Source organism: Dipodomys spectabilis, unplaced genomic scaffold (assembly GCF_019054845.1).
Source record: "Dipodomys spectabilis isolate Male_0828 unplaced genomic scaffold, ASM1905484v1 ptg000115l, whole genome shotgun sequence".
Lineage (NCBI taxonomy): Eukaryota > Metazoa > Chordata > Mammalia > Rodentia > Heteromyidae > Dipodomys > Dipodomys spectabilis.
This window is the reverse complement of record NW_024870792.1, coordinates 1575538-1599165: the sequence shown is the minus strand read 5'-3', so window position 1 is coordinate 1599165 and position 23628 is coordinate 1575538. Positions and strand designations below refer to the sequence as shown.

General features: G+C 40.7%; 1 protein-coding gene across 2 annotated transcripts in view; it reads right to left on the bottom strand.

Annotated features, from left to right (window-relative positions):
- The window catches only part of Ankrd44 (ankyrin repeat domain 44), a 297185-nt gene that overhangs the window by 28779 nt on the left and 244778 nt on the right, over window positions 1-23628 (bottom strand). For both annotated transcript variants that reach the window (XM_042688237.1, XM_042688238.1), the window contains exon 17: window positions 8504-8575. In XM_042688237.1, coding sequence (XP_042544171.1) covers window positions 8504-8575 — 72 coding nt within the window. The remainder of the gene's footprint in view (window positions 1-8503; window positions 8576-23628) is intronic.

The window sequence follows — 23628 nt, the reverse complement described above, 5'->3', positions numbered from 1 at the left end:
TTGGTCTTTCCTTCTAGTCAGGTAAAGAGCACTGAAAATGGGGAGAAAGGGGGTAAGGTTCTCTGGGGCGGGGGGGGAATGGTTTGGGGAAGGAGGAAAGAAAGAGGAAAATCTGGTCCCTCCCCAGTGTCCCCAGCAGTCAAATACCCCTTTTGGTCACCTGCACTTTTTAATTTTTTTTTTAACTGCAGCCATTACTTAACACACAATTTATTTGGAGGAAAAAAATAGACTTAGCCCAAAGGATTAATTTCCTTAATATAATCGAGCTCTTAGAAACCATTTTAAAAGCTAAGAAAACATGCAAAAAGCACAAAAAGGCAGCTCACATAAAAAGAAATGTAAAAGGCCAGTAGACATGAAAAAAAAAGTCTATGTAAAATTTAACAGGACTGTTTTTTCCATCTACCTTGGCCATGATTGAAGAGTTTGGTCATATGCTGTGTTAGTGAAGACTGTGAAAACAGCAATCTTTTACTCTGTTGGTAGGAATATAGATTGGTATGACTTTTATGGAGGTTGATCTGACAGAATCCATAAGATTTCTTTATAAAAGAGAAATGAAGTCGCAGGCTATATTTACCATGGCCTCATTCATATAAAAAGAGAATGCATGCATATCTATATATGTATATATATATTCACACATGGCTCTAGATCCATAGAAACATTTTACAAGGATATAAAAGAAACTAGTAGTAATGATTAAATTTAGATCTAGGAGGTAGGTAATATGCAAACAGACTTATTTCACTTTATCTTTAAAAACGCTTTTAATGATTTTTGTTATAAAAATAATAAAAACTCGATTTTAAAAGTCATATGGTAGAATTTTTAAAGTCTTAATATCATGATTGTTGTCACTATCATAGTTACTTTTACATAATAAACAGGTACTACTACATGAAGGAAAATATAATAATGAAGAATAATATAATATAACTCATATGGTAACAAATCTCAGATTTCTATTCCAGTCTCAAGTTCTCTTTTTATTCTAAATTTGTACATCCAATGGTCTCGTCGTGTTTCCACTTGAATGTCTAGTAGCAGGGGAAACTGAATTCTTCATTTCCTTCCTTGAACTTGCTCTAACTATAGCCTACATTTCAGTAAAATACAACTTTATTCTAATTGCTCAGGCCCCAAACTTTGAAGTTGGCTTCATCTTCCCAACTCCTCATCCTCTCAGCTCTTAATCCCGAAGTTGGGAACAAGGGTTGGAAGTGCAGGCCCCAGCCTGGGATGCCTGCTGAGAGGAAGTCTCATCTTTGCTAACTCACACAAAGGTGCCCTCGGTTCTCAGGCATTGCAAGAAAACCACGACCCAGATTCCCGTTCTAACTGCCAGCGAGGTAGCCCGTGTGGCACTCCCAAGGCATCGCCATCTTTACTTCCCTGACAATCTGTAGCAAAGCAACCCACTTCTCATTCCACACCACCCTGTCTCGCCAGGATGACAGCAGAAGCTGCCCTTTCTGCTCTTGTCCCCTGTAATGCACTATTCATCCAACTTCCCAATGAAATCTTTCTTTTGGATTCCACCTCGCTCCTTGCTTAAGACTTCGCCTATAACTTCTAGCTTTGTTGGTGACTATACCCCACCAAGTTCCCATGACCCAGCAGGTTCTCAGGATCAGGCGGCCCTCTGAGCTCATCCTCAGAGCACCCTCGCCACAGTGCTGGCCACACTGGCCCTCCCTCTAGGCTTAACATGAACTTCTTCTGGGAAGGTGCACCTGGGCTTTCTGCTTCCTCTGCCTGGGAATCCCTGCCTCAGTCACATGGCTCTCCTGGTTCTTCTCAAATTCCACTTCTCAGAAAGGCTTCCCAGAGCAGCCTATGTAAATGAGCCCTCCAGACCGCACTCCACTTAGCCAGCTTTATTTTGTCATTATAGTTATCCCCCTCCCTCCCCCCCCCCCATCATCTATCTCTCTGGAAATTTGTTTATCATCTGTGACTGAAGGGACTGGATGGGGGCTGTTCACTGCTGTATCCTTTCATTGTACTTGAATAAATATGACTATTACCATCTATGAATAATAGTGGTAGAGATGTGTCATAAATAGCAACTATTTGTTGAGGGCTTTATACGCTGTATACCGTAGCTCTCATTTGTACCAACTGATTGTTTCCATTTGTACTTCACCTGCCACATATTTGGTATTGAGTTAGCTCTTTAAGTCTGTTCCCATTCTATAACATTATCAATATGTAAGGAATTTAGAAAGACTAGGTACCAAATATCAACCACAATACTTGTGTAGCTTTAGTATCATATAGATAAAAATTCTAAGAACCAGCCAGGCATGGGTGGCTCACGCCTGTAATCCTAGATACTCAGGAGGCTGAGATCTGAGGATTGTGGCTCAAAACCAGTCTGGGCAGGAAAGTCTATGGGACTCTTATCTCCAATTAACTACCAGAAAACCGGAAGTGGCGCTGTGGCTCAAGTGGTATAGTGCTCACCTTGAGCTGAAGAGCTCAAGGACAGCACTTAGGCCCAGAGTTCAAGCCCCCCAACCAACAAAAAAAGAAAAAGAAAAGAAAAGAAAAGAGAAGAAAAAAAATTCTAAGAATGGACATTCTAGATCTTACGTGGCTTATTCCTTCAGTCATTTCAGACATTTGTGTGCCATTTTATATTCAGTTTCCTACATTCCTATACATCAGGTTTCCTTAATCGTTAAATTTAAAGTTTTTATTTACAAAATCTTATGGTGATTATTTATTGTCTATCTATTTGGCTTACTTTATACTGTCAGGAGAGACCTCCATTTTGAAAACCTACATTGTTACAGAAGCATATCTTTAATAATGTCTTTGGGCAAAAGAGCCTTACAGTTAATTTATATTTGCACACCAAGGTGCAATCCACAGAGAGGGCCTCAAAAAAAAAATGAGAGGAGTGCTATTAAAAACTTCTAGTATGTGGAAGGTGGGGGAGGGAAGGGATAGTGGGACCACCACAAGGGAAGGGGTAACAATGCTCAACAAGAAATGTCCTCATTGCCATACTCATGTAACTGTAACCCCTCTATACAACAAGAAATGTCCTCATTGCCTTACCCATGTAACTGTAACCCCTCTATACAACAAGAAATGTCCTCATTGCCTTATTCATGTAACTGTAACCCTGCTGTACAGCATCTTAACAATAAAATTTTAAAAAATGAAAGCAAAAACAAATCCTACTTCTAGTAAGACAGTGCCTTTGCCTGTGCACAGTGTATAGGGTATGCTCTTTAATTTACTCCATTTTTTAAAGGCAGAGATGCATTGTTATTGCAGCTAAAACAATTCTTATAAAATTTCTGAAATTACTGTAATGTTTTCTACATGGTACATAAATTGTTTACCAATTATTTTGTTTGAATTATGATTTTCCCCTCTCTTCCTAACCTCTCTTGAAAAAACAAGTGGGTTTCTGCTAATGAATTGAGCAGACATCTAATATTTTATATGCCTTTTACACTGTGTAATTTAATATTTGGTACTTGGCCATTTGTTTTATTATGTAATTGATAAAAATAGGGATGTATTTTAATGTTAGTTCAACTATGTTTTTTATACTCTCTGGGACTGTGTGGTTAGAGTTCTGTAGGAGGAATAATTTGTCTCTGTTTGCCAGCTTGTAAAAACCTAGTGCAAGAGCATAAACATCTAAACAAGCGATGAAATGCATATACTATCTAGAAAGAGAGATTAGAGAGACGCAGAGAGAGACAGAAAAAAGAGTCAGAGTCAGAGACAGAAAAACAGAGTGACAGAGACACAGAGAGAGAAGATAACATAATAAATTCCCATCCATTCTTCACCCAGTTTCAGTCATTATCAACTCTGGCCACCACCAGATCTCATGTAAAAGGGTGTAGAAATACAAGCATCCATGTCCGGGTGCAAATAAATCTATTGTACTTGACCATCAGCTTAAACCTGCTGCTTATTTTGAAAACTGACTTTGCATAACACTTCTCACTTTACTGATTCAACTAATATAGAATGCATAACTTGGTAGAAGTGTGGCTCAAGTGGTAGAGCACCAGCCTTGAGAGCAAAATCCAAGTGAGTGTGAGGTCCTGAGTTCAAGGCCCAGTACTGGTATAAAAAGAAAAGAGGAAGGAAGAAGGGAGGGAAGCAGGGACAGAAGGACGGGAGGGAGGGAGGGGGGGATGGAGGAAGGGAAGAAGGAAGGAAGGAAGGAAGGAAGGAAGGAAGGAAGGAAGGAAGGAAGGAAGGAAGGAAGGAAGGAAGGAAGGAAGGAAAGGAGACACAGAGGCAGGGAGGGAGGGAATAAGAGAACTCATGTCTTCACACCAAAGGTTTATGGGCCCGTATAGATAGATAGTAGGTTCTAGATGCTATTTGCAAATGCTAAAATGACGAGGAAACAAACATTTGAGTTTCTGCTAATTTGATGGAATTGGCAGTTTATAATGCATGCACATATACAAAGCTCAAATGGCTACCCCATTTAGGTTTAATAAAGAGAAGACACAGGAGAAAAAGGAGAAATAAGCAAAAAGAAAAGCAACAGGAAGGAGGCAGCATTGTCCTGGCCAGCCTAACAAAGCCACTTAAGACCTTACCCCATGAATTAGACCCTTATGTGTTTCCCTTACTCCTTACAACAAAAATGAAATCCACTACCCCATGTTAAAGAGACTTAATAGAATAAAGAGGACTAATTAAAATAAAATGAAGCCAGCCCTACTACTTAGGATAGCTTTAAAATTCTAGCCTCTACTTTCTCTAGAATAAGCACCCCCAAATACTATTAAAGATAGATTGGTTGAGGCCAATCACCAGTGATTCATGTCTATAATTCTAGCTACTCAGGAGGCTGAGATCTGAGGATTGCTGTTGGAAGCCATTCTGGGCAGGAAAGTCTTTAAGACTCTTATTTCCAATTAACCAGCACACACACACACACACACACACACACACACACACACACACACACACACACACACACACATCCAAATATCAAATGTACCTGTACTTTGTTTCTTTACTCTTGTTTGTGGCTGTTAAATTTCACCTTGAATAAAGGCTTCAATGAAAACATCGAACTTATAAATCATTTTTAAGGACTACTTCATTAAAAAAAAATCTCACTAGGTAACTGAATCTTTTAAGATAGGAACTAAGGGCAATGAGAGGAAAAAACTGGGACCTTAACAGAATTCACTGAAACTAAGGGTTCATTTAGAACTTTCAACAGCTGGACCCTTTCGTTTGCATAACCTTGTTTCATCATTTTAATTTTTTCAAGTGGACGAAATGTTTGTGAAATCCAGTGGGCTGACAACTACGGAGACTTGACTCATTCAGCCAGTAAACGGTGACGCAAGGCAGGCCAGGTTGAGGGAGTCAAGGGTTAGGGGCATCTTGTTCTGTTCTCCTGTTTCCACCCAAGCGATTATGGGTTTTTATCAACGTAATTGCTACATAGACCTCCGGAGAGGGCGATGGGCAGACTTGTAGGGCTCTTAACATATACAGGTGTTAGTGCTTAGAGGGAAAGAACAAGATAATTTTAGATCAACATTGCCATCATCTTCTCCAGCCTTTGTTTTGGCTCTGGTGCTTTGGTGATTTAGCACAGAAGTTGAAGGGATCCCACTAAATAACAAGTTGAAGGGATCCCACTAAATAACAAAAGCCCTAGCAGGTTATTTTTCTCCTCAAATCTGTCCAAGTGATGTCCTGTTGTGCTCAGAGTAAAAGTAAAGTCCTTACAATTGGACCGACCACGAGGCCTTATGAGATCTGTGGCAGTGGTCCCCTGACTCTAGACTCCTCCTACACTATGTTAGCCCTCTCTCACCAGCCTGATGGCCCTCACCCGCCTGCCACAACCAGTGGCCTCTTTGCTTTTCTGTGGACATGTCAAGCACAGTCTTACTCACTACTGCCCGGAACTTTCTTTCACATAACAACATGAGACACTCAAGATCTCTGTTCAAAAGTGAGATTCTACACCACATACGATTGCCCCTGTGTGCCATCTGACTCTCCTGCTTGTGGATCCTTTTCTCTCGCAGCACTGATTACCAGCTATTTCTTGTGCTGTGCACTTGCCTAATAGCTCTCCTAGATGGAAAATTCTACAATTCTACAAAGGCTGAGTTTTCATTACTGTAACATTTCTGATCCCCAAAGAGGGCTTGGCACTATTCATAGACAATGTATTAGAATGAAACAGTGCTATTCATGTTAATAAGGTGAGGAGAAGCTGGCCAATGGCACATAGCTGCCTGCAGGTGCAGTTCTAATTGCTTCACATGCATTAGAATCCTTAACTAATTCACTTCCTCTTAATTTAATCATGTCCAGGTAAGTTACTAAGGAGAACATGAGAGCAGCGGAACTACCAAAGCCCACTCTTTTCCAGTGATATCATCACTCTCTCTTAATGTAACTGGAGACCTGTAGTGTTTAGGAGAGCGCATGGTGAACATTCAACATTTTTTTTTTTTTGGTCAATTGTGGGCTTGAATTTAGGGGCCTAGGCGCTGTCTCTGAGTTTTCTGGCTCAAGGCTAGGGCTCTACCACTTTGAGCCACAGTGTCATTTCTGGTTTTCTGCTGGTTAATTGAAAATAAGAGTCTCACGTATTTTCCTGCTTGCGCTGGCCTTGAACCACAATCCTTAGATCTCAGCCTTCTGAGTAGCTAGGATTACAGGTGGGAGCCACTGGCACCCAGCCACATAATTTTTTTTTTATTAATGAGTGAGAGCTGGGTGCTGGTGGTTCATGAGGATCTTGAGGATCACAATTCAGAGCCAGCTTGGGCAAGAAAGTCTATGAGACTCTTATCTCCCATTAATCACCAAAAAGGTAGACGTAGAGCTGTGGCTCAAGTGGTAGAGCACCAGTTTTGAGCAGAAAAAAAGCTAAGAGAGAGTATCCTGGCCCCAAGTTCAAGCCCCAGCATGCACACACACACACACACACACACACACACACACACGCACGCACGCACACACACACGCACGCACACGCATGCACGCACGCACACAAAGAATAAGAGATGGCAGACATTTTGGAAGCCAAGAAGCCCTGTTCTTAGATCAGTAGCTGTGCAATAATTCTATTTTCAAAGAGCTTGGGAATTCTGTCTGAGCTAACCCTCTACATAGGTCTCTGAAGGGGTAGCCAGGGCCATGTTTGGGAGTGCTCAGCCTTGGGGAAACTTCTCCAATCACAGCAGGAGGCTGGGCAAGGATTCTGAAGAGAAATCTTCAGGGAAACTTCTATTGCAAGCCAAAGGTACAAAGGTTTTTTTATACACAGATAATCCATTATCTACCTACTTTTTCCACTCCAACAGCATCCATCCTGACTGATTTCACTGTACTCAAAATGTATGTGTGTATACATACATGTGCATGTGCATGGAGTGTTGGCCGGGGGATGTGTGAGTGGGTGTCAGCGTTGTGGAGGTGAGGATGAGTGGGCACAGGCAGTGGAGGGAGGGCTCTATGCAGCAGCAGCACTTCCGGTTATTCCCAATAGTTCTGCAGTGGCCTTGTCTGTCTTGATCTTGCCTGAATGCCCGTACATGCCAGTAATAATAGACTCTTCGGTCTAAACACTCAACCTCAACTTTTCATCAGAGCAATTGCTTGAAGCTGTGCTTTTGTGTAAGTGAACCACCTTACCAATGGCTCATGTAGATCCAGACCCTTTCCATTCTTCCCCAAATCCTATTCCTGGGTTTCACTAAGCAAAGAATTCAAACCTCCCACAATTCAGCAGTGGGGGCAGGTGAGCTGGCTTTGGATGGGTAAAGCTGCCAGGCACAAGGGCCTTCAAAACAGCTGCTGATCTGTGCCCACCAGTCAGTGGGAAAACCTTGTTAGGAATGTCCCAGCCTGGTCCTCCATAAAGAGTCTGGAGATAAGCCCTTCCTTTACTGGGATGTGCAGATGGAAATTCTTCCTCTCCCTCCCACATGTCACCCACGGTGGAGTCCTGACCTCCTCTCAGACCCTGATGTCAATTCCAGGAGTCTACACATACTCATTTTACTCTCATGAGCTTGTCCTTAAATCCCTTGACAGGTTTTCAGAGTGGTATCTGAAAACACGACACTTGATTAGCCATAGGTTTAAATTTCACCTCATTGTTGTCTGGAATCTAATCTCTTAAATAAATGTTTTCTTTACATGTTAAAGATGATCAAATTTATAATGGTAACTTACTAAGTGCACTGTGATAAAGAGTTTATGTTCGTTATACCTTTCCCTTTGCTTTCATTTTGCAGATGGGGAATGAAGGCGCAGGACAGGGTAGATAGATGTATCTAAGCTCACAGCTGGCAAAGCTGGGACTGGAGAAAGGGATCACCTCTCTCTCAGGCTACAGAGACCTTGTGCAACATCAGTGTCTCCAGTCACGACATAACTTGGCTTACAGCTCAGCGTAGTCTAGGTTTAGGAGTGTTTAGGTTCTTTCTCTAACAGCCACAGCTGTCTGCAAAATCTCACTTACAGCTAAATGGAGTGGACTTTTGGTAGCGCCGGAATCAGATTCTTCAAAACCAGTGTTGGTTCTTTCCAAAAGCTGTGGAGATAGAAAAAGAAAGTACAGTTGTAAATCCAATTTTGCAAAAGGAATTAAACTTTCTGGACACTAAATGAGAAAGGAGGCTTCAGAAACTTAAGAATTAGATAGCTCATCAGTAATATAAGAAATCACAGGGCTGGGAAGGTGGCTCAGTGGTAGAGTGCTTGCCTCACATGCATGAGGCTCTGGGTTCAATTTCTCAGCACCACATAAGCAGAAAAAGCCGGAAGTGGTGCTGTGGCTTAAGTGGCAGAGCACTAGCCTTGAGCTGAAGAGCTGAGGCCCAGAGTTCAGGCCCCATGACTGGCAAAAAAAAAAGAAAAGAAAAGAAAAAAAGAGAAATCACATACAGCTTATCTCAACCAAACATGCTTATTGAATATTTAAACTTCTAGATCATCTTGATACTTGCTCCTTTTTATGGTCAGTCATGGGGCCTGAACTCTGGGCCTGAGCATTGTCCTTCAGCTCTTCAGCTCAAGGCTAGCTCTCTATAACTTGAGCCACAACACCACTTCTGGCTTTTTCTGTTTATGTGGTGCTGAGGAATCGAACCCAGGGCCTCATACATTCAAGGCAAGCACTCTGCCACTGAGCCACCTTCCCAGCCCTGACACTTGCTATTTTTAAAATAGGGTGAGCTGGTAGCTCATGCCTGTAATCCTAGCTACTCAGGATGCTAAAATCTGAGGATCACAGTTCAAAACCAGTCCAATGAGAGTATTATATGCAGTTAACTACCAAAAAGCCAGAAGTGGAGCTATGGCTTAAGTGGTAGAGTGCCAACCTTGAGCAAAAAAAGGTCAGAAGGGAGCACCTTGGCCCTGAGCTCTAAGTATAAAGCCCATTTTTTAAAAGCTATATCTGTTTCTGTTTAAAATAGATAGCATAGTATCTGTTTCCTACAGATGAAGCCAGGATGATTCAAAGAGTGGTGTAGATTTTATAGAAGCTGTCCTAATAAGAATGATGAATGGGAATGGAAAATTACTCAAAACCCTGAAAAACAAAACTTCCTAAAATAGAATTCAGCCATTTTCTTCTTAAAAGTCTCTCCAAACTTATCAAGTGAACAATACTTTTTAAAGTCATATGTGCCAAGTGTCAGTGGCTCCCACCTTTTATTCTAGTTATTCAGAAGCCTGAGATCTGAGGATCAAGGTTCAAAGCTAACCTGAGCAGACAAAATCCAAGAGACTCTTATCTACAAATAATCAGCAAAAACCTGGAATTGGAGATGTGGTTCAAGTGGCAAAGAGCTAGCTATGAGTGGAAAGTAAAAACCAAAACCAAATGAAAGCATAAGGTCCTGAGTTTAAGCCCCAGTACCAGTACAGTCTCTCTCTCCCTCCCTCTCCCTCTCCCTCTCCCTCTCTCTCTCTCTCTCTCTCACACACACACACACACAGTCATGTATGGAATAACCCTATTTCAACACAAAAGCCTGTATTGACACAATGATACATGAACAGAAAGGCATAGAAATACTGTAACTCCTTTGTACATCACCTTTATAATCACAATAAAAAAGTAACTTAAAAAAGAAATACATACCCTAAAATATTTACCACAATAACCTAAAAGTTGAATTATAGGTTATTGTATTTCTAATTTAGAAAAAAGCTTTTAATCTTCTCTTTTTTTGAGAACAATACATTTTCTAAATGATATTTCATTTTACTGTAAAGGTGATGTACAGAGGGATTGCCATTAAGATAATGAGTACATTTCTTATCAAACAGTGATACCTCCTCCCCTCATTTTCTCCCACTTTTACTCCTCCCTGAGTTGTAAAGTTTATTTCCAATACAGTGTCTTGTGAGTATTACTGTAGCATTGGCTCACCTTTTGTCTTTTGTCTCACAATTTTGTTATTTTCCTTTCCTTCCCCAAATCAGAAAATTTACATACAAGGTAGAGGGTACCAAAATCATAAGAAATAACAACAAGGGATAAACCAAAGGAAAAAATATTATAGAAAAAAGAAATAACTTCACACAGTACATTTAAAAAAACCCTTGTTGGGGCTGGGAAGGTGGCTCAGTGGTAGAGCACTTGCCTTGCACGCTCGAGGCCCTGGGTTTGATTCCTCAGCACCACATAAGCAAAAAGAAAAAAGCCGGAAGTGGCGCTGTGGCTCAAGTGGTAGAGTGCTAGCCTTGAGCTGAAGATCTGAGGGACAGCGCCCAGACCCAGAGTTCAGGCCCCACGACTGGACCCAAAAAAAGAACAACAAAAAACCCTTGTTTCCATATCTTGTAGTTCATTTCGATTAGTATCATTTTATATGGTCATATGTATATAGCTATTGAGCGATTGTGATCCTCTGCTAGGACTATCCTAGACAGTACCACATAAACAGAAAAGGCCAGAAATGGTGCTGTCGCTCAAGTGGTAGAGTGCTAGCTTTGAGCAAAAGAAGATCAAGTGTTCTGGCCCTGAGTTCAAGCCCTATGACTGCCCCCCTAAATATATATATATATATATATATATATATATATATATATATATATATATATATATATATATATATATATATATATATATATATATATATATATATACACACACATACACACACATACACACACATACACACACATACACACACATATATATAGAGAGAGAGAGAGAGAGAGAGAAAGATCAAAAGATTAAACCTCCCAATTACAAATCTTCAAAGAAACAGCCACCCCATTAATAAGTGGGCAAGTGGGTTAAAGAATTAAAAAGAGAAGAAATAAGAATGGCCAATAGACACATAAAGAAGTGTGCAACATCTCTGGCCATAAAAGAAATGCAAATCAAAACTACATTGAGATTCTACCTCACTCCAGTTAGAATGGTCATTATCAAGAAAACAAATAATCTCTTTAATCTATTAAATGACATCTATTGGTCCTCACAGGTACAGAATTCATCTCCAGCCCATTCATGTGGAACCAAATGCTATGGTGTTAGGAGACTCTGGTAAATCAATTGACAGTACAAAAATTAATAGCCACAACTTGTAAATAATGGCACTGTAAGTATGAAATGTCTTATGCTTGATCATTATTAGTAGTCGAATTTGGAACTTAAGCCATCTAGGAAATGTTATAATAATGAAAGCAAATTCAATTTTAACTTCAAAGTCACTAACTTTAAAATCCATGGCTTACCTAGTTGATGTACAATGCTTGCTAAGGCTAGTGAACATCTGTGCTTTGCTTTGTTTTGCAGCATTGTCACCACGAGACTTCCTGGAATTGAGCGTGTACCAATTCCAAATCCTGTCCTGGAATGAACTTTTAATCAGGGGAACACAGAATCATGTTCCCACTATCACAAACACAATGAGCAGGGCAAGAGGGCAATGTACTGTGAATTGACACAAGTTAGGCACGTTCCTATAATGTTTGTTATGGAATAAAATTTTTTCTACACACACAGTTCAGTTATTCTATCAGCATGGAATGTTGATTTCGCAAAATCTTCTGTCACCTAAGAGCAGGACCCTGAGTTGGGCACCAGAACTCAGTTGTGTCACTGACACGATAGTGCTCAGAGGCTAGCAGGGAGCCCGTACAAGTTAATAGATCATTAGAGCAATGAGGCAGGACCTGGGATAGGAAGGGCAAGATGCCATAGAAGCATGCCACGGGGGCCTGGCACTGACACCAGGTAGCAAACAAGGGTCAGAGAAATCTCCTTTCCTCTGTCAAGTACTATCTAACCTGAAACCTGGATGGCAGGCATCATCAGGCAAAGAGAAAGTAATAATACTTCAGGCAAGAGGAAGAGCACATGAGCATAACAAATCTGAAAAACATTAGTAAGTTTAATAAGACTAGAGTAAGGTATGAGGAGCAATGAAGCTAGAAATGTAAGCGGAATGTACACTAGGCATAGAATGACCATGAATCTATGATGTTTTTGAGGGCTATCTTAGATAAGAGCTGTTCACCTGGGTATCAAAGCAGGGCAGCTAGTCAGTCATTGTTGTGACTGAAGCAAGGAAGAGGCATAATGATGATCCTTGGACTTTATAAATACATCATTCTATACAGTCACTGAATGCAATATACATATGTGAAAATGGAACTGTGTAATGAGGATATGGGTGGGGTTGGGAAAGATAAGGGAGGATAGAAGGAGTGACATCGATCAAGATGCATTGTACTTATAAGTTGAGTTGAAACTCCTTTGAACAACTACTTAAAGACAATTTTTAAAAAGCTAAAGAAATAAATATACCATTCTGGTTGCAATGTGAATTGGGCGTGGGGACTGTGACTCTAGAAGAAGGGAAAACAGGGTATTTCAACCATGGGATTTCTTTTTCTTCTTTTTCTTTTTTTTGGGCTGGTTCATGGGGCCTGAACTCTGGGCCTGGGCGCTGTCCCTCAGTTCTTCAGCTCAAGGCTAGTGCTCTACCACTTGAGCCACAGCGCCACTTCTGGCTTTTTTCTTTTCGCTTATGTGGTGCTGAGGAATCAAACCCAGGGCCTCAGGCATGCAAGGCAAGCGCTCTACCACTGAGCCACCTCCCCAGCCCAACCATGGGATTTCTAAATCATGAATTCATAAGTCAGTGAAAAACTGATGGTGGCTAGAACTGCAGAAGATGCAAAGGAAAGGAAGAAAGTGGGTATATTCAAGAATTCCATTCAATCTTTTACTAATTCATTCAATCATTATTTTTTAAGCATTGTACTAGTCCCTGAGATTACAGCAGTAATATGGTTGCAATCTATAAAGTGAACTGTACATAAACCATTGGTTAACCATTGGAGAATGGTGGGGGAAGATTACAGTCAGGGACGACATGAGGTTTTCTAGCTTTGGTAATAACACAGCAGATGGTCACACTTTCCTAAGGAAATGCAACAAGAAGAACAAAGGCCAGGGGAAGGAAAGTGCATTGAATTTTGGTCTGGGACCCTCAAGGAGAGATGTCTGGTGCACAGGTGCTAACTGAAAGGGAGATTCAGGTTAAATTAAGGATTTGGAGATAATCAGAAATAGCTAATACATGAAGTCCCCACTTACATGAAATTATCAGGAACATACATAATAAAAGAAGTGCAGGTGACTTAGGATTTAACCCCTAGGAGCCCCAGCATTTAAGGTTTGGAGGAGGGTAAGAATCTGCAAAGGGAATTGAGTGGAAAGAGAAGCAGGAGAAAACCAAGTGGACAAGATAATGATGATGGTGGTGGTGATGGTTTTCACTGATAGCAGGCAAGAACTCCACTAAGCCAAGAACTCTACTAAGAACTTTACATGGATAGGTTCAATCATGCTTCAAGTAATCTATTAAATAACTTTTTCAGGTTCACCCAGCCAGTAAATGACAGATCACATAATAGAACCCATTTTTTAAATGTTATGTACTTATTTATTTTTTTGTTTTTGTTTTTTGTTTAGGTTTTTTTAGTTTTTATTGTGAAAATACCATACAGAGGGGTTAATATTACATGGAAAAATTTTACATTTATCAAGCATTGTTGCCTCCTCCCTTTGTTTCCCCTTCCCTTCCCTTCCCATCTTCCCTCCCTTCCTCCACCTCCCCCCGCCAAAGTTTTAAAGTTAATTTTTCGTCATAACAACTTGTATATCTCATTGTTGCAATGAGTCCACCTGTATCCCTATTTAAACGATTTGTTTTTCCCCTTCTCCTCCAGACATTATAACACCATCAAACACAATGAAAGCAGGGGTTATACCATGGGGGAGGGACATACAAAACGACAAAGAAACCATCTTATAAATATGTTAGAAACAATCACAAGAAAGAAAAAGCATTTGAATCCTTATCTTGGGGTTCATTTTACCTAACGTCAACTTATCTGACCATTTCTGCTTGTCTCAGACATATACTAGTTATTGCAAATAAGGGAAAACATGGGACCTATGTTTCTTTGGGCCTGGCTTACTTCACTTAATATAATTTTTTCCAAGTCTTTCCATTTCTTAACAAATGGGGTTATGTCATTCTTTCTGATGGAGGCATAGGATTCCATTGGGTATATATACCACATTTTCTTGATCCATTCATCTACTGAAGGGCATCTGGGTTAGTTCCATATCTTAGCTATGGTAAATAATGCTGCAATAAACATAGTTGTCCTGGTAGCTTTAGTATGGTCTTGTTTGTGATCGTTTGGGTAAATGCCCCAAAAAAGTGGGATTGCTGGGTCATAGGTGGGCTCTATGTGAAGTCTTTTGAGGAACCTCCATACTGCTTTTCAAAGTGGTTGAACAAGTTTACACTCTCACCAACAATGCAGTAAGGTTCCCTTCTGTCCACATGCCCTCCAGCATCTGTTGTTATTAGAGTTCTTGATTATAGCCATTCTAACTAGGGTGAGGTGGTATCTCAATGTTGTTTTGATTTGCATTTCTTTTATGGCTAGAGAGATTGAGCATTTCTTCATGTGTCTATGATCCTTATATATCACTCTGCACCAGAATCAACTCCAAATGGATCAAAGACTAGGAGTCAAAGCAGACACTCTGAAAACATTACAGGATGGAATAGGAGAAACCCTAGGTCTCCTTGACACAGGCTGAAATTCTCTTAATAGAGACCCAGAAACACAACAAATCAAAGAAAGCTTGGACAAATGGGATTGCATGAAATTGCAGAGCTTCTGCATGGCAAAGGACATAGCTAGCAAGATCAATAGAAAGCCCACAGATTGGGAGAAGATCTTCACTAGCCACACAACAGACAAGGGTCTCATATCTAAAATATACCTGGAACTCAAAAAATTAAATCCCCCAACAACAAATCCTCAAAGAAACAACTGCCCAATAAATAAGTGGGGAGAAACTTCTCTGAAGAGGGAAGAAGAATGGCCATTGTACTTATTTATTTTGAGATAGGGTCTCTCTATATAACCTACGTTAGCCTGGAGCTTGAATGTAGCCAAGTCTGGGCTCAAATCATAATTCTGTCCCAAGTTATTGAGTGTTGGGATTATAGGTGTGGACTACCATGCTCAGCAAAACCTACATTCTTCCAAGCAGCTGAGAAGCTTACAATGACAATGCAAGCTGGGTACTAGTGGCTCACACCTGTAATCCTAGCTACTCAGGAGGCTGAGATCTGAAGATTGTAGTTTAAAGCTAACCTGTGGAAGAAAAGTCTGTGAGACTCGTATTTCCAACTAATCACCAAAAAACCCAGTGGAGCTAAGGTCCAAGTGGTAGAATGCTAGCCATGAGCAAAAAGGCTCAGAGATGGGCATGTGTGCTCACAGAAGTGCACACGCATGCGCGCGCGCGTGCACACACACACACACACACACACACACACACAGACGATGCTGAATAAAGGAGAGAAAAAATATTTTGCAAGTCATTCAAAACTGGCATTTACAATTTGAATAAATTTCTCTCATTGAAGATTTGGTCCTAAATATATTCAAAGCACAAGGTAAAAATCTCAGCTCTGCAGAAACTCCTCCCTAGAGGCAGATGGGGGCCAGAGAGAGTGGAGAACTCATGCCAGGACTCACAGTACAAACTTATCATTCAGCCTGTGGCTCACAGTATGCATGCAGAACGACATCCTCTACAGAGGTCAGCCTCTGCCTCCCTGGCAAAAGCAGAAATCGAATGGTTCCTTTAAAACATAGTTACAGCTAAGAACATGTGCCAAAGAAGCAGTGCTGCAAAATGCAATGAGTGCTTCAAGAGAGCGTAGAGCTATAAATCAGAGGCTATGATCTTACACATCGAATATAAAATAAATTCGTTTAACTTTCCCTTAAGTACGTATGCTTCATTAATATACCTTCAGGCTCATCATCAACATTTATGCAGTTCAGTCCCCTCTGAACCATGCTCATAAATTCAATGTGTAATATATCCAATATGTACATATCTAATAGGTCGCCACAGAGGTTTTTTTTTTGTTTTTTGTTTTTTTTTTTTTGGTCCGGTCATGGGGCCTGAACTCTGGGCCTGGGCGCTGTCCCTCAGCTCTTCAGCTCAAGGCTAGCGCTCTACCACTTGAGCCACAGCACCACTTCCGGCTTTTTTTTTTCATTTTGCTTATGTGGTGCTGAGGAATCGAACCCAGGGCCTCAGGCATGCAAGGCAAGCGCTCTACCACTGAGCCATCTTCCCAGCCCCGACCACAGAGTTTTATTGAAATGATGAAGTCTACACTCAATCTAAGTCTTGACTCAGTCTTCTGTCAAAAATATCCATTACAATGGCTATCTTAACAAAACCTTTTCCTTGCCCATTTAGTCTTACTCTTCATTGTTGGGCCCTAAAATTGCTTCTTTCCTCAAGTGATCAACCAATTATGAAGTTTCTTCACAGACAGAAATACTGTGTGGGGCTGGGAAGGTGGCTCAGTGGTAAAGCGCTTGCCTTGCATGCCTGAGGCCCTGGGTTCGATTCCTCAGCACCACATAAAGAAAAAAGAAAAAAGCCGGAAGTGGTGCTGTGGCTCAAGTGGTAGAGCGCTAGCCTTGAGCTGAAGAGCTGAGGGACAGCACCCAGGCCCAGAGTTCAGGCCCCACGACTGGACCCCCCCCCAAAAAAAAAGAAAAAAAAAGAAATACTGTGTGGTCCCACTTATTCCTTCCTAGCTTCCTCGTACCAGCTTGAATTTGGGTGTCTTGGAGTGGAAAAAAATTAGAAGATTCGGGATTAAAGTAATTTTCCACTCCCACTGACAAGAGAAGATGAATGTCACATGGTGGGTAGGGGTAAAGAAGAAGGACAAAGTCCAAGCAAACTGAATTTTCAACCACTTGATTTGTAAGTCGGTTCACAGGGGTGGTGGTAGGTGGCCATGATGTTTAAAATAGATGTCCCCCCCCACCCACATCCTGTAGAGATGGGGTTTTGCTGTGTTATCCAGGCTGGTTAGGAGTTTGGGCTCAGGCAATCCTACCTCAGCCTCCCAAAGCGCTGGGACTCCCACACTCAGACTTCAATTAATTTTTTTTTTTTAACCTGAGATAATTGTTTGTGAGATTATAAAAATTTCAAGGACATTTTCCAAATTTGAAGGCATTTCTGCAGGATTGGAGGGCTCGCCCAGAGAACAGATCAAGGTCTTGGGTGCAAAGGCAGTAAATGGGACAGGCTGAAATTTTTTACGAAGTCAATCTGTGCTAGAAGAATCAAGACCCAATATGAACTCAGCTGGCTTCCTGCTGGGTTAACAAGATACCAATCCTATTACCAAAATTTGTGAGAGCACACATAAATGTTATCCTTGAACTAGCAACACAAGTTCTATAAATACCATAAATTATGACTGGTTATATGAAAACAAGGCAGGGAAATATTTAGGGGTCCCAAGAGACCTCAAAGCTCAAAGCAGTTTTAAAATGTGAACTATGCTATTTCAGAAAACAGAGTGTAAATGTGGCTCAGACCGTGAAAACAGAAAGTGTCGCTGGTAGGTCTGTAAGGTAAGCTCTCTCTGGTTGTTTCTGATTAGACTCTATGGCAAGTGTTCACAGGAGAAATGGGAAGAGCTAGAAAACCAGCAGAAATCATGCCCTGGGACCATGATAAGGATGCTCTGAGGAGAAGTCTGGGAGTAGATTTTGTGATCTTTTAGCATTGAGAACTGAGAGGACATTCATGAGCCTTCAAGTCTGTGAAGGTCTGGAACCGGGCCAAGGCCACCACTAAAAAGTTGCACCTATATCAAAAATTTTATTTCACATTCCACTTGTCTGTGCTTACAAATAAAATGCTAGCCAGGCACTAATGGCTCATACCTGTAATCCTAGCTACTCAGGAAGCTGAGATCTGAGAACCCCGGTTTGAAGCCAGCCCTGGCAGACAAATCTGTGAGACTCTTACCTCTAGTTAGCCAGCAAAATGCTGGAAGCAGAGGTATGGCTCAAGTGGTACCAACCTTGAGTACAAAGCTAAGCAAGAGTCTGGGGCCCTGAGTTGAAGCACATACACACAAAGAAAGAATGAAAAAAGAATGAAAGGGTATTCAGGCAACTTCAGGCTTACTCAGTCTTGGCTGGGTCCTGGTCCTGAATCCATCCACAGTAGAGGCTGGGTCTGCAGAACTTTTAAACCACCCTGGCTGTATCCATACCCTTTTGTCCAAAGATTTCAGGAGACCAGGTGCCTGTGGCTTATACCTGTAATCCTAGCTACTCTGGAGTGGAATCTGAAGACCACAGGTCAAAGCCACTTGGACAGGAAAGTCCATGAGACTTTCGTCTTCAATTAACCACCAGAAAACTGGAAGTGGTGCTGTGGCTCAAAGTAGTAGAGTGCTAGCTTTGAGCGAAGAATTTTGGGGACAGCACCCAGGCCCTTGTTCAATCCCTACCAGTAACTTAAATAAAAAAGATTTCAGAGCTTTGTTGGAGCTCTGGATGCCCCACAGACCTTTGAGTATCAGAACTGATAGGATGTGCCAGGCCCTGAGACACAAATGGACCTGGGCCTTTCTGCATAAGCACAGACACTCTAACATGAGTCCCAAGGACACCAGCCTCTGCATGATGGCACACAGGTAACACAAATGACCATCTTCCCTCAGGACTGTGCTCATGCCCCTTCACAGCTAGTAGAAGAAACTATGTTGCCAGAAATTGTTACTAACAATTACTAATAGTCAGTGATTCTAGAACCCTATGAATCTATCCCACTTCATTATCTCATTTCATAAGAGCCATTCACCTTCTCCATTTGTGTATGTCAAGGTCTGTACAACGTGATGAGGTGATCATATAAATTAAAAAGCATGCTACTAGAAGCCTACTTAAATGAACTTTCCATTTCGTCTTGGGAGCTGATTTTGATGACTCTGCTTATCTCCTCCCTCTAGTGTGTATACAAGGGTTAATTTGGGATCTCTTGTATCTTCCTCTTAATTTTGCCCTTAATATATTGTCTTATAAGGCCACAACAATCAACCAATCATCCAAACAAATGCATCTTATCTTGTATAGGAAATGACTTTAAAGCCAAAAAAAATGCTCTAGTGACTTACAAAATGACTTTGTAAGTCACTGTGTCATTTTACTGATACCAGATGATGGTGTCCTAACTTATTAGGAAGTGACTCTCTGATCTTCTAAATGTCAGTGATCATAAAGAAGTAATGAAGATTAATACCAAATTAAATTTTAATGTGATTGATGAATTGATATTTTGAAGATGAGATACCACTAAAATAATTTCAAACAAGTTTTCTGGATTTTTTTAAAAATCCAAGCAAGGTCATATACTATGTTTCTGAAAAAACAAGATAATGTGATTCTCTCCATTTTGCTCTAGGTACTCCAGGTGAGAAAGAGTATTAAGAATAACTCTTAAGAGCCAGGCACCAGTCCCTCACACCTGTAATCCTACCTACTCAAAAGGCTGAGATCTAAGAATCATGGTTCAAGGCCAGCTAGAGCAGGAAAGTCCATGAGATGCTTTCATATAATTAGCCAATATAACTAATGACAAATAGGTCACTATCATCCAGGAGACATAATGTGGTTATTAAAAACAAAAGGACTGACCCAAGAATGGAAGAATCCAAAATATAGAGTATTAAGGTTTTAATCAACCTGAAGGAGCTGCAAAGAATCAATGCAGAAGCCACTTCAGATGTGAAAAAATAACAATAAAATCTTCCTTTACTATTTTGGAGGCACTACAGAAGCTAAATGGTTTAACTGGTATAAAAGTTTTCAAATTCAATTTTCCTAAGCAAAAGTAAAACATAACATTTTGAAAACTGTGCTAAACAGAGTCAGAAGGCCTAATTTGTCATAATGAAGAAATATTCTCTTCGGTGCCATATTTTCCTATAACTAGTTGCATTCTTTTGCATGTGAGCCAAAAGCCAAAGGAATGTCTTGGAGACAGGACAGAAAAGAGAGAGTGCAGGAAGGGAGCCAGAGTCTCTGAAGCAGCACCAAAGGGCCTACAGCTACCAGCACCTCCCCCAAACACCAATGTTAGAAAGAAAATGAGTGCCCTGGTTGGTAATAATAACCCAACATTCTCAGTGCACCTTCCATACATCTATTTAGAATATGATAACAGGCACTGAAAGTCCATTTGGGTCTGACAAGAGTTGTTGCAAACAAAACACACTGGCTAGTCCCTTGACACTCACAGTAAGGAAACTAAGCTAAACCATGTGTACTTGCTCCTGAATTCTGTAGTGTTTCAAAGTTAAGTCACCCTTCCATATGAGCAGGTAAGGTGCTGTTGCATTCCATCTATGGAAGAGGTTCCTAGTTTCCTTGTGCTCTCTTCTTTCCTTTGGATTTCTATGTTGCACATGTGTATGAAGAGGCAGGAGAGAGAGGAAAAAAAGCAAATGTTGGTACTAATCAGTCATTATCATACATAATTTGAGTTTAGGATGCAAAACAGTGAGAGGGGTAAAATCTCAAGAGGTACTTGATAAATTCACCATTATCTGTGTGTGTGTGTGTGTGTGTGTGTGTGTGTGTGTGTGCGGGGCTTGAACTCAAGGCCTGGGCACTGTCTCTGAGCTTTTTCCTCAAGACTAGCCCTCTATCATTTGATCCACAGCTCTACTTTTGTTTTTTTGTTGGTTAATTGGAGATAAGAATCTCAAGGATGTTCCTGCCCAGGCTGGCTTTAAATCACAATCCTCAGATCTCCTGAGTAGCTAGGATTACAAGCATGAGCCACTGGGGCCTGGCTAAATTCACCATTCTTGCTGGGTTTTAAAATTGTTATAAAGGTAATGTACAGAGGAGTTACATAAGTCAGGTAACAAGTACATTTCTTTTTGGATAATGCCACCCCTCCCTTCCCTTGTTCTCTCCCAGTTTTTCCCTCCCCTCCCCACCCACAAGTTGTATACATTTTCAACACAGTGCCCTAGTGAGCACTACCACTGCATCTGTTCACCCTTTGTCACTCCATTTCTGTGCCCCTCTTACCCCCCAAAGACAGATAAATGAACAAACAAGAAAAAATAAAACAACAACAACAACAAAGAAAAACCTCTTGTTTCCATTTCCTGGAGTTCATTTCAATAAATAGTATTTTATATGACCAGAAGAACCTATGTGCATTGCACCTTTGTGTTCCTCCTCTACAAGTATCCTCCTTTGGTCTTACGGTGTGTGTGAATGTCTAGCATCCATAATTTATACTGTTCTGGTGTATTTTAAATCTACCTTCTGCATATGAGAGAAAATATGTAGTATTTGTCTCTCTGTGCTTGGCTTACCTCACTGAACATGGTTTGTTCTAGATGCATCCATATTTCTGAAATGACATAATATTATTCTTTCCAATGGCTGTGTAAAATTCCATTGTATATAGGTACCACATTGTATAGATACCACTCATCTATTGTAGGGCATCTGGGCTGTTTCTACAACTTGGCTCTTGAGAATAGTGCAGCAATGAACACGGATGTGCAAGTGTCTTTATAAATTCACTATTCTTAAGGAAAAAATTGTTTTATGTTTGGTGGTCTTGGGGATTGAACCCAGGGCCTTCTATAAGCATACACATATCACTGATCCATACTTCCAGGCTCTGAAACTTGTGTATAGGCAATGAGGATAGTTCCAGGTTCTTTCAAAAGCATTAATTTACAGGTATACCCAAGAATTAATTTTTATAGTATAAAGTTAAAGGACTCATTCTCTATGAAATTCCAAGTTAATTAGTAAGTTTGTTTCCACCAGAGATACAAATTATTTCTGTCTGATAGAAAATTCCAGAGGTTAAAGCTTATTCTCTTTTAGGACATTAATGAGTTCTGTATCTAACCTAGCAATCTTATTCTATTACTGTGTTAAAGTGCCTATAAAGGCTCTGTTCCTCAAATGGTCCTTGAAAAAGCTTTATCATCTTATTAGTACCTTCATTATTTAATGAGATTTTTAAAAATCTTTAATATCGTGTTCCCTCATTCTTTGTATGTGAGTCATGGTTTCAATTTTTCAAAAAGTATAATATGACTCCTCTAATCATCCTGAATTTTCATATAAGCCCTCAAAGAATTACATCCTTCAGAAATGCCTGTAACAATCTCCTCTCAATGTCCTACAATAAGCTCTTTCTTTCTTCCTTTCTTTCTTTCTTTCTTTCTTTCTTTTCTTGTTCTTTTTTTTTTTTGGTGGTCATGAGGCATGAACTCAGGATCTGGATGCTGTCTCTGAGCTCTCTGCTCAAGGCTAATGATCTACCACTTTGAGCCACAATTCCATTTTCTGGTGGTTAATTGGATATGAGTCTATGGACTTTCCTGCCTGGGCTGGCTTTGAACTAGGATCCTTAGATCTCAGCCTCCTGAGTAGCTAGGATTACAGGTTGAGCCAACAGCACCTGGCTTCACCTTTGTTTTTAATAGTTTAGAAGTAATTAGGTTCTAGCTGGGTGTTGGTAGTTCATGCCTGTAATCCTAGCTACTCAAGAGGCTACTCTGAGGATCGTGGTTCAAAGCCAGCCCAGGTAGGAAAGTCTGTGAGACTCTTACCTCCAATAAGCCACCAGAAAAACCAGAAGTGGCACTGTGGCTCAAGTGGTAGAGTGCTAGCCTTGAGATGAAGAGCTGAGGGACAGTGCCCAGGTCCAGAGTTCAAGCCCATGACTGACAAAAAAAAAAAAAAGTAGGTTCTTAGCTCCATGTACTTGATCTTTGTTTTATTAGGTAATATATAATATGGACTTTCTGTGCTTGAATTCTGGATTTAGGCCTATCCTTGAGTTTTATTTTCTCAAGGCTAAAATTCTACCACTTGAGCCACAGTGCCACTTCTGGCATTTTCTGAGTAGTTTATTGGAGATAAAAGTCTCATGAACTTTACTGCCTAGGCTGACTTTGAACCATAATCTTCAGATTTCAGTCTCCTAAGTAGCTAGGATTATAGGCGTCAGCCACCAGTGCCCAGCACCTACAACAAACTCTTCACATGGGAATGTGAAGAGCACTGAAAAAGGTGTCTCTTTCTCCTTCTGGAAGGTGTCTCTCTCCCCTTCTGGAAGGAGCTTCTGGACCACAGACAGAGCAGATGTGGCTATGCTGTTCCAAGATTAGAAAATCAATCAATCTCAGTAGGTTTCCCATA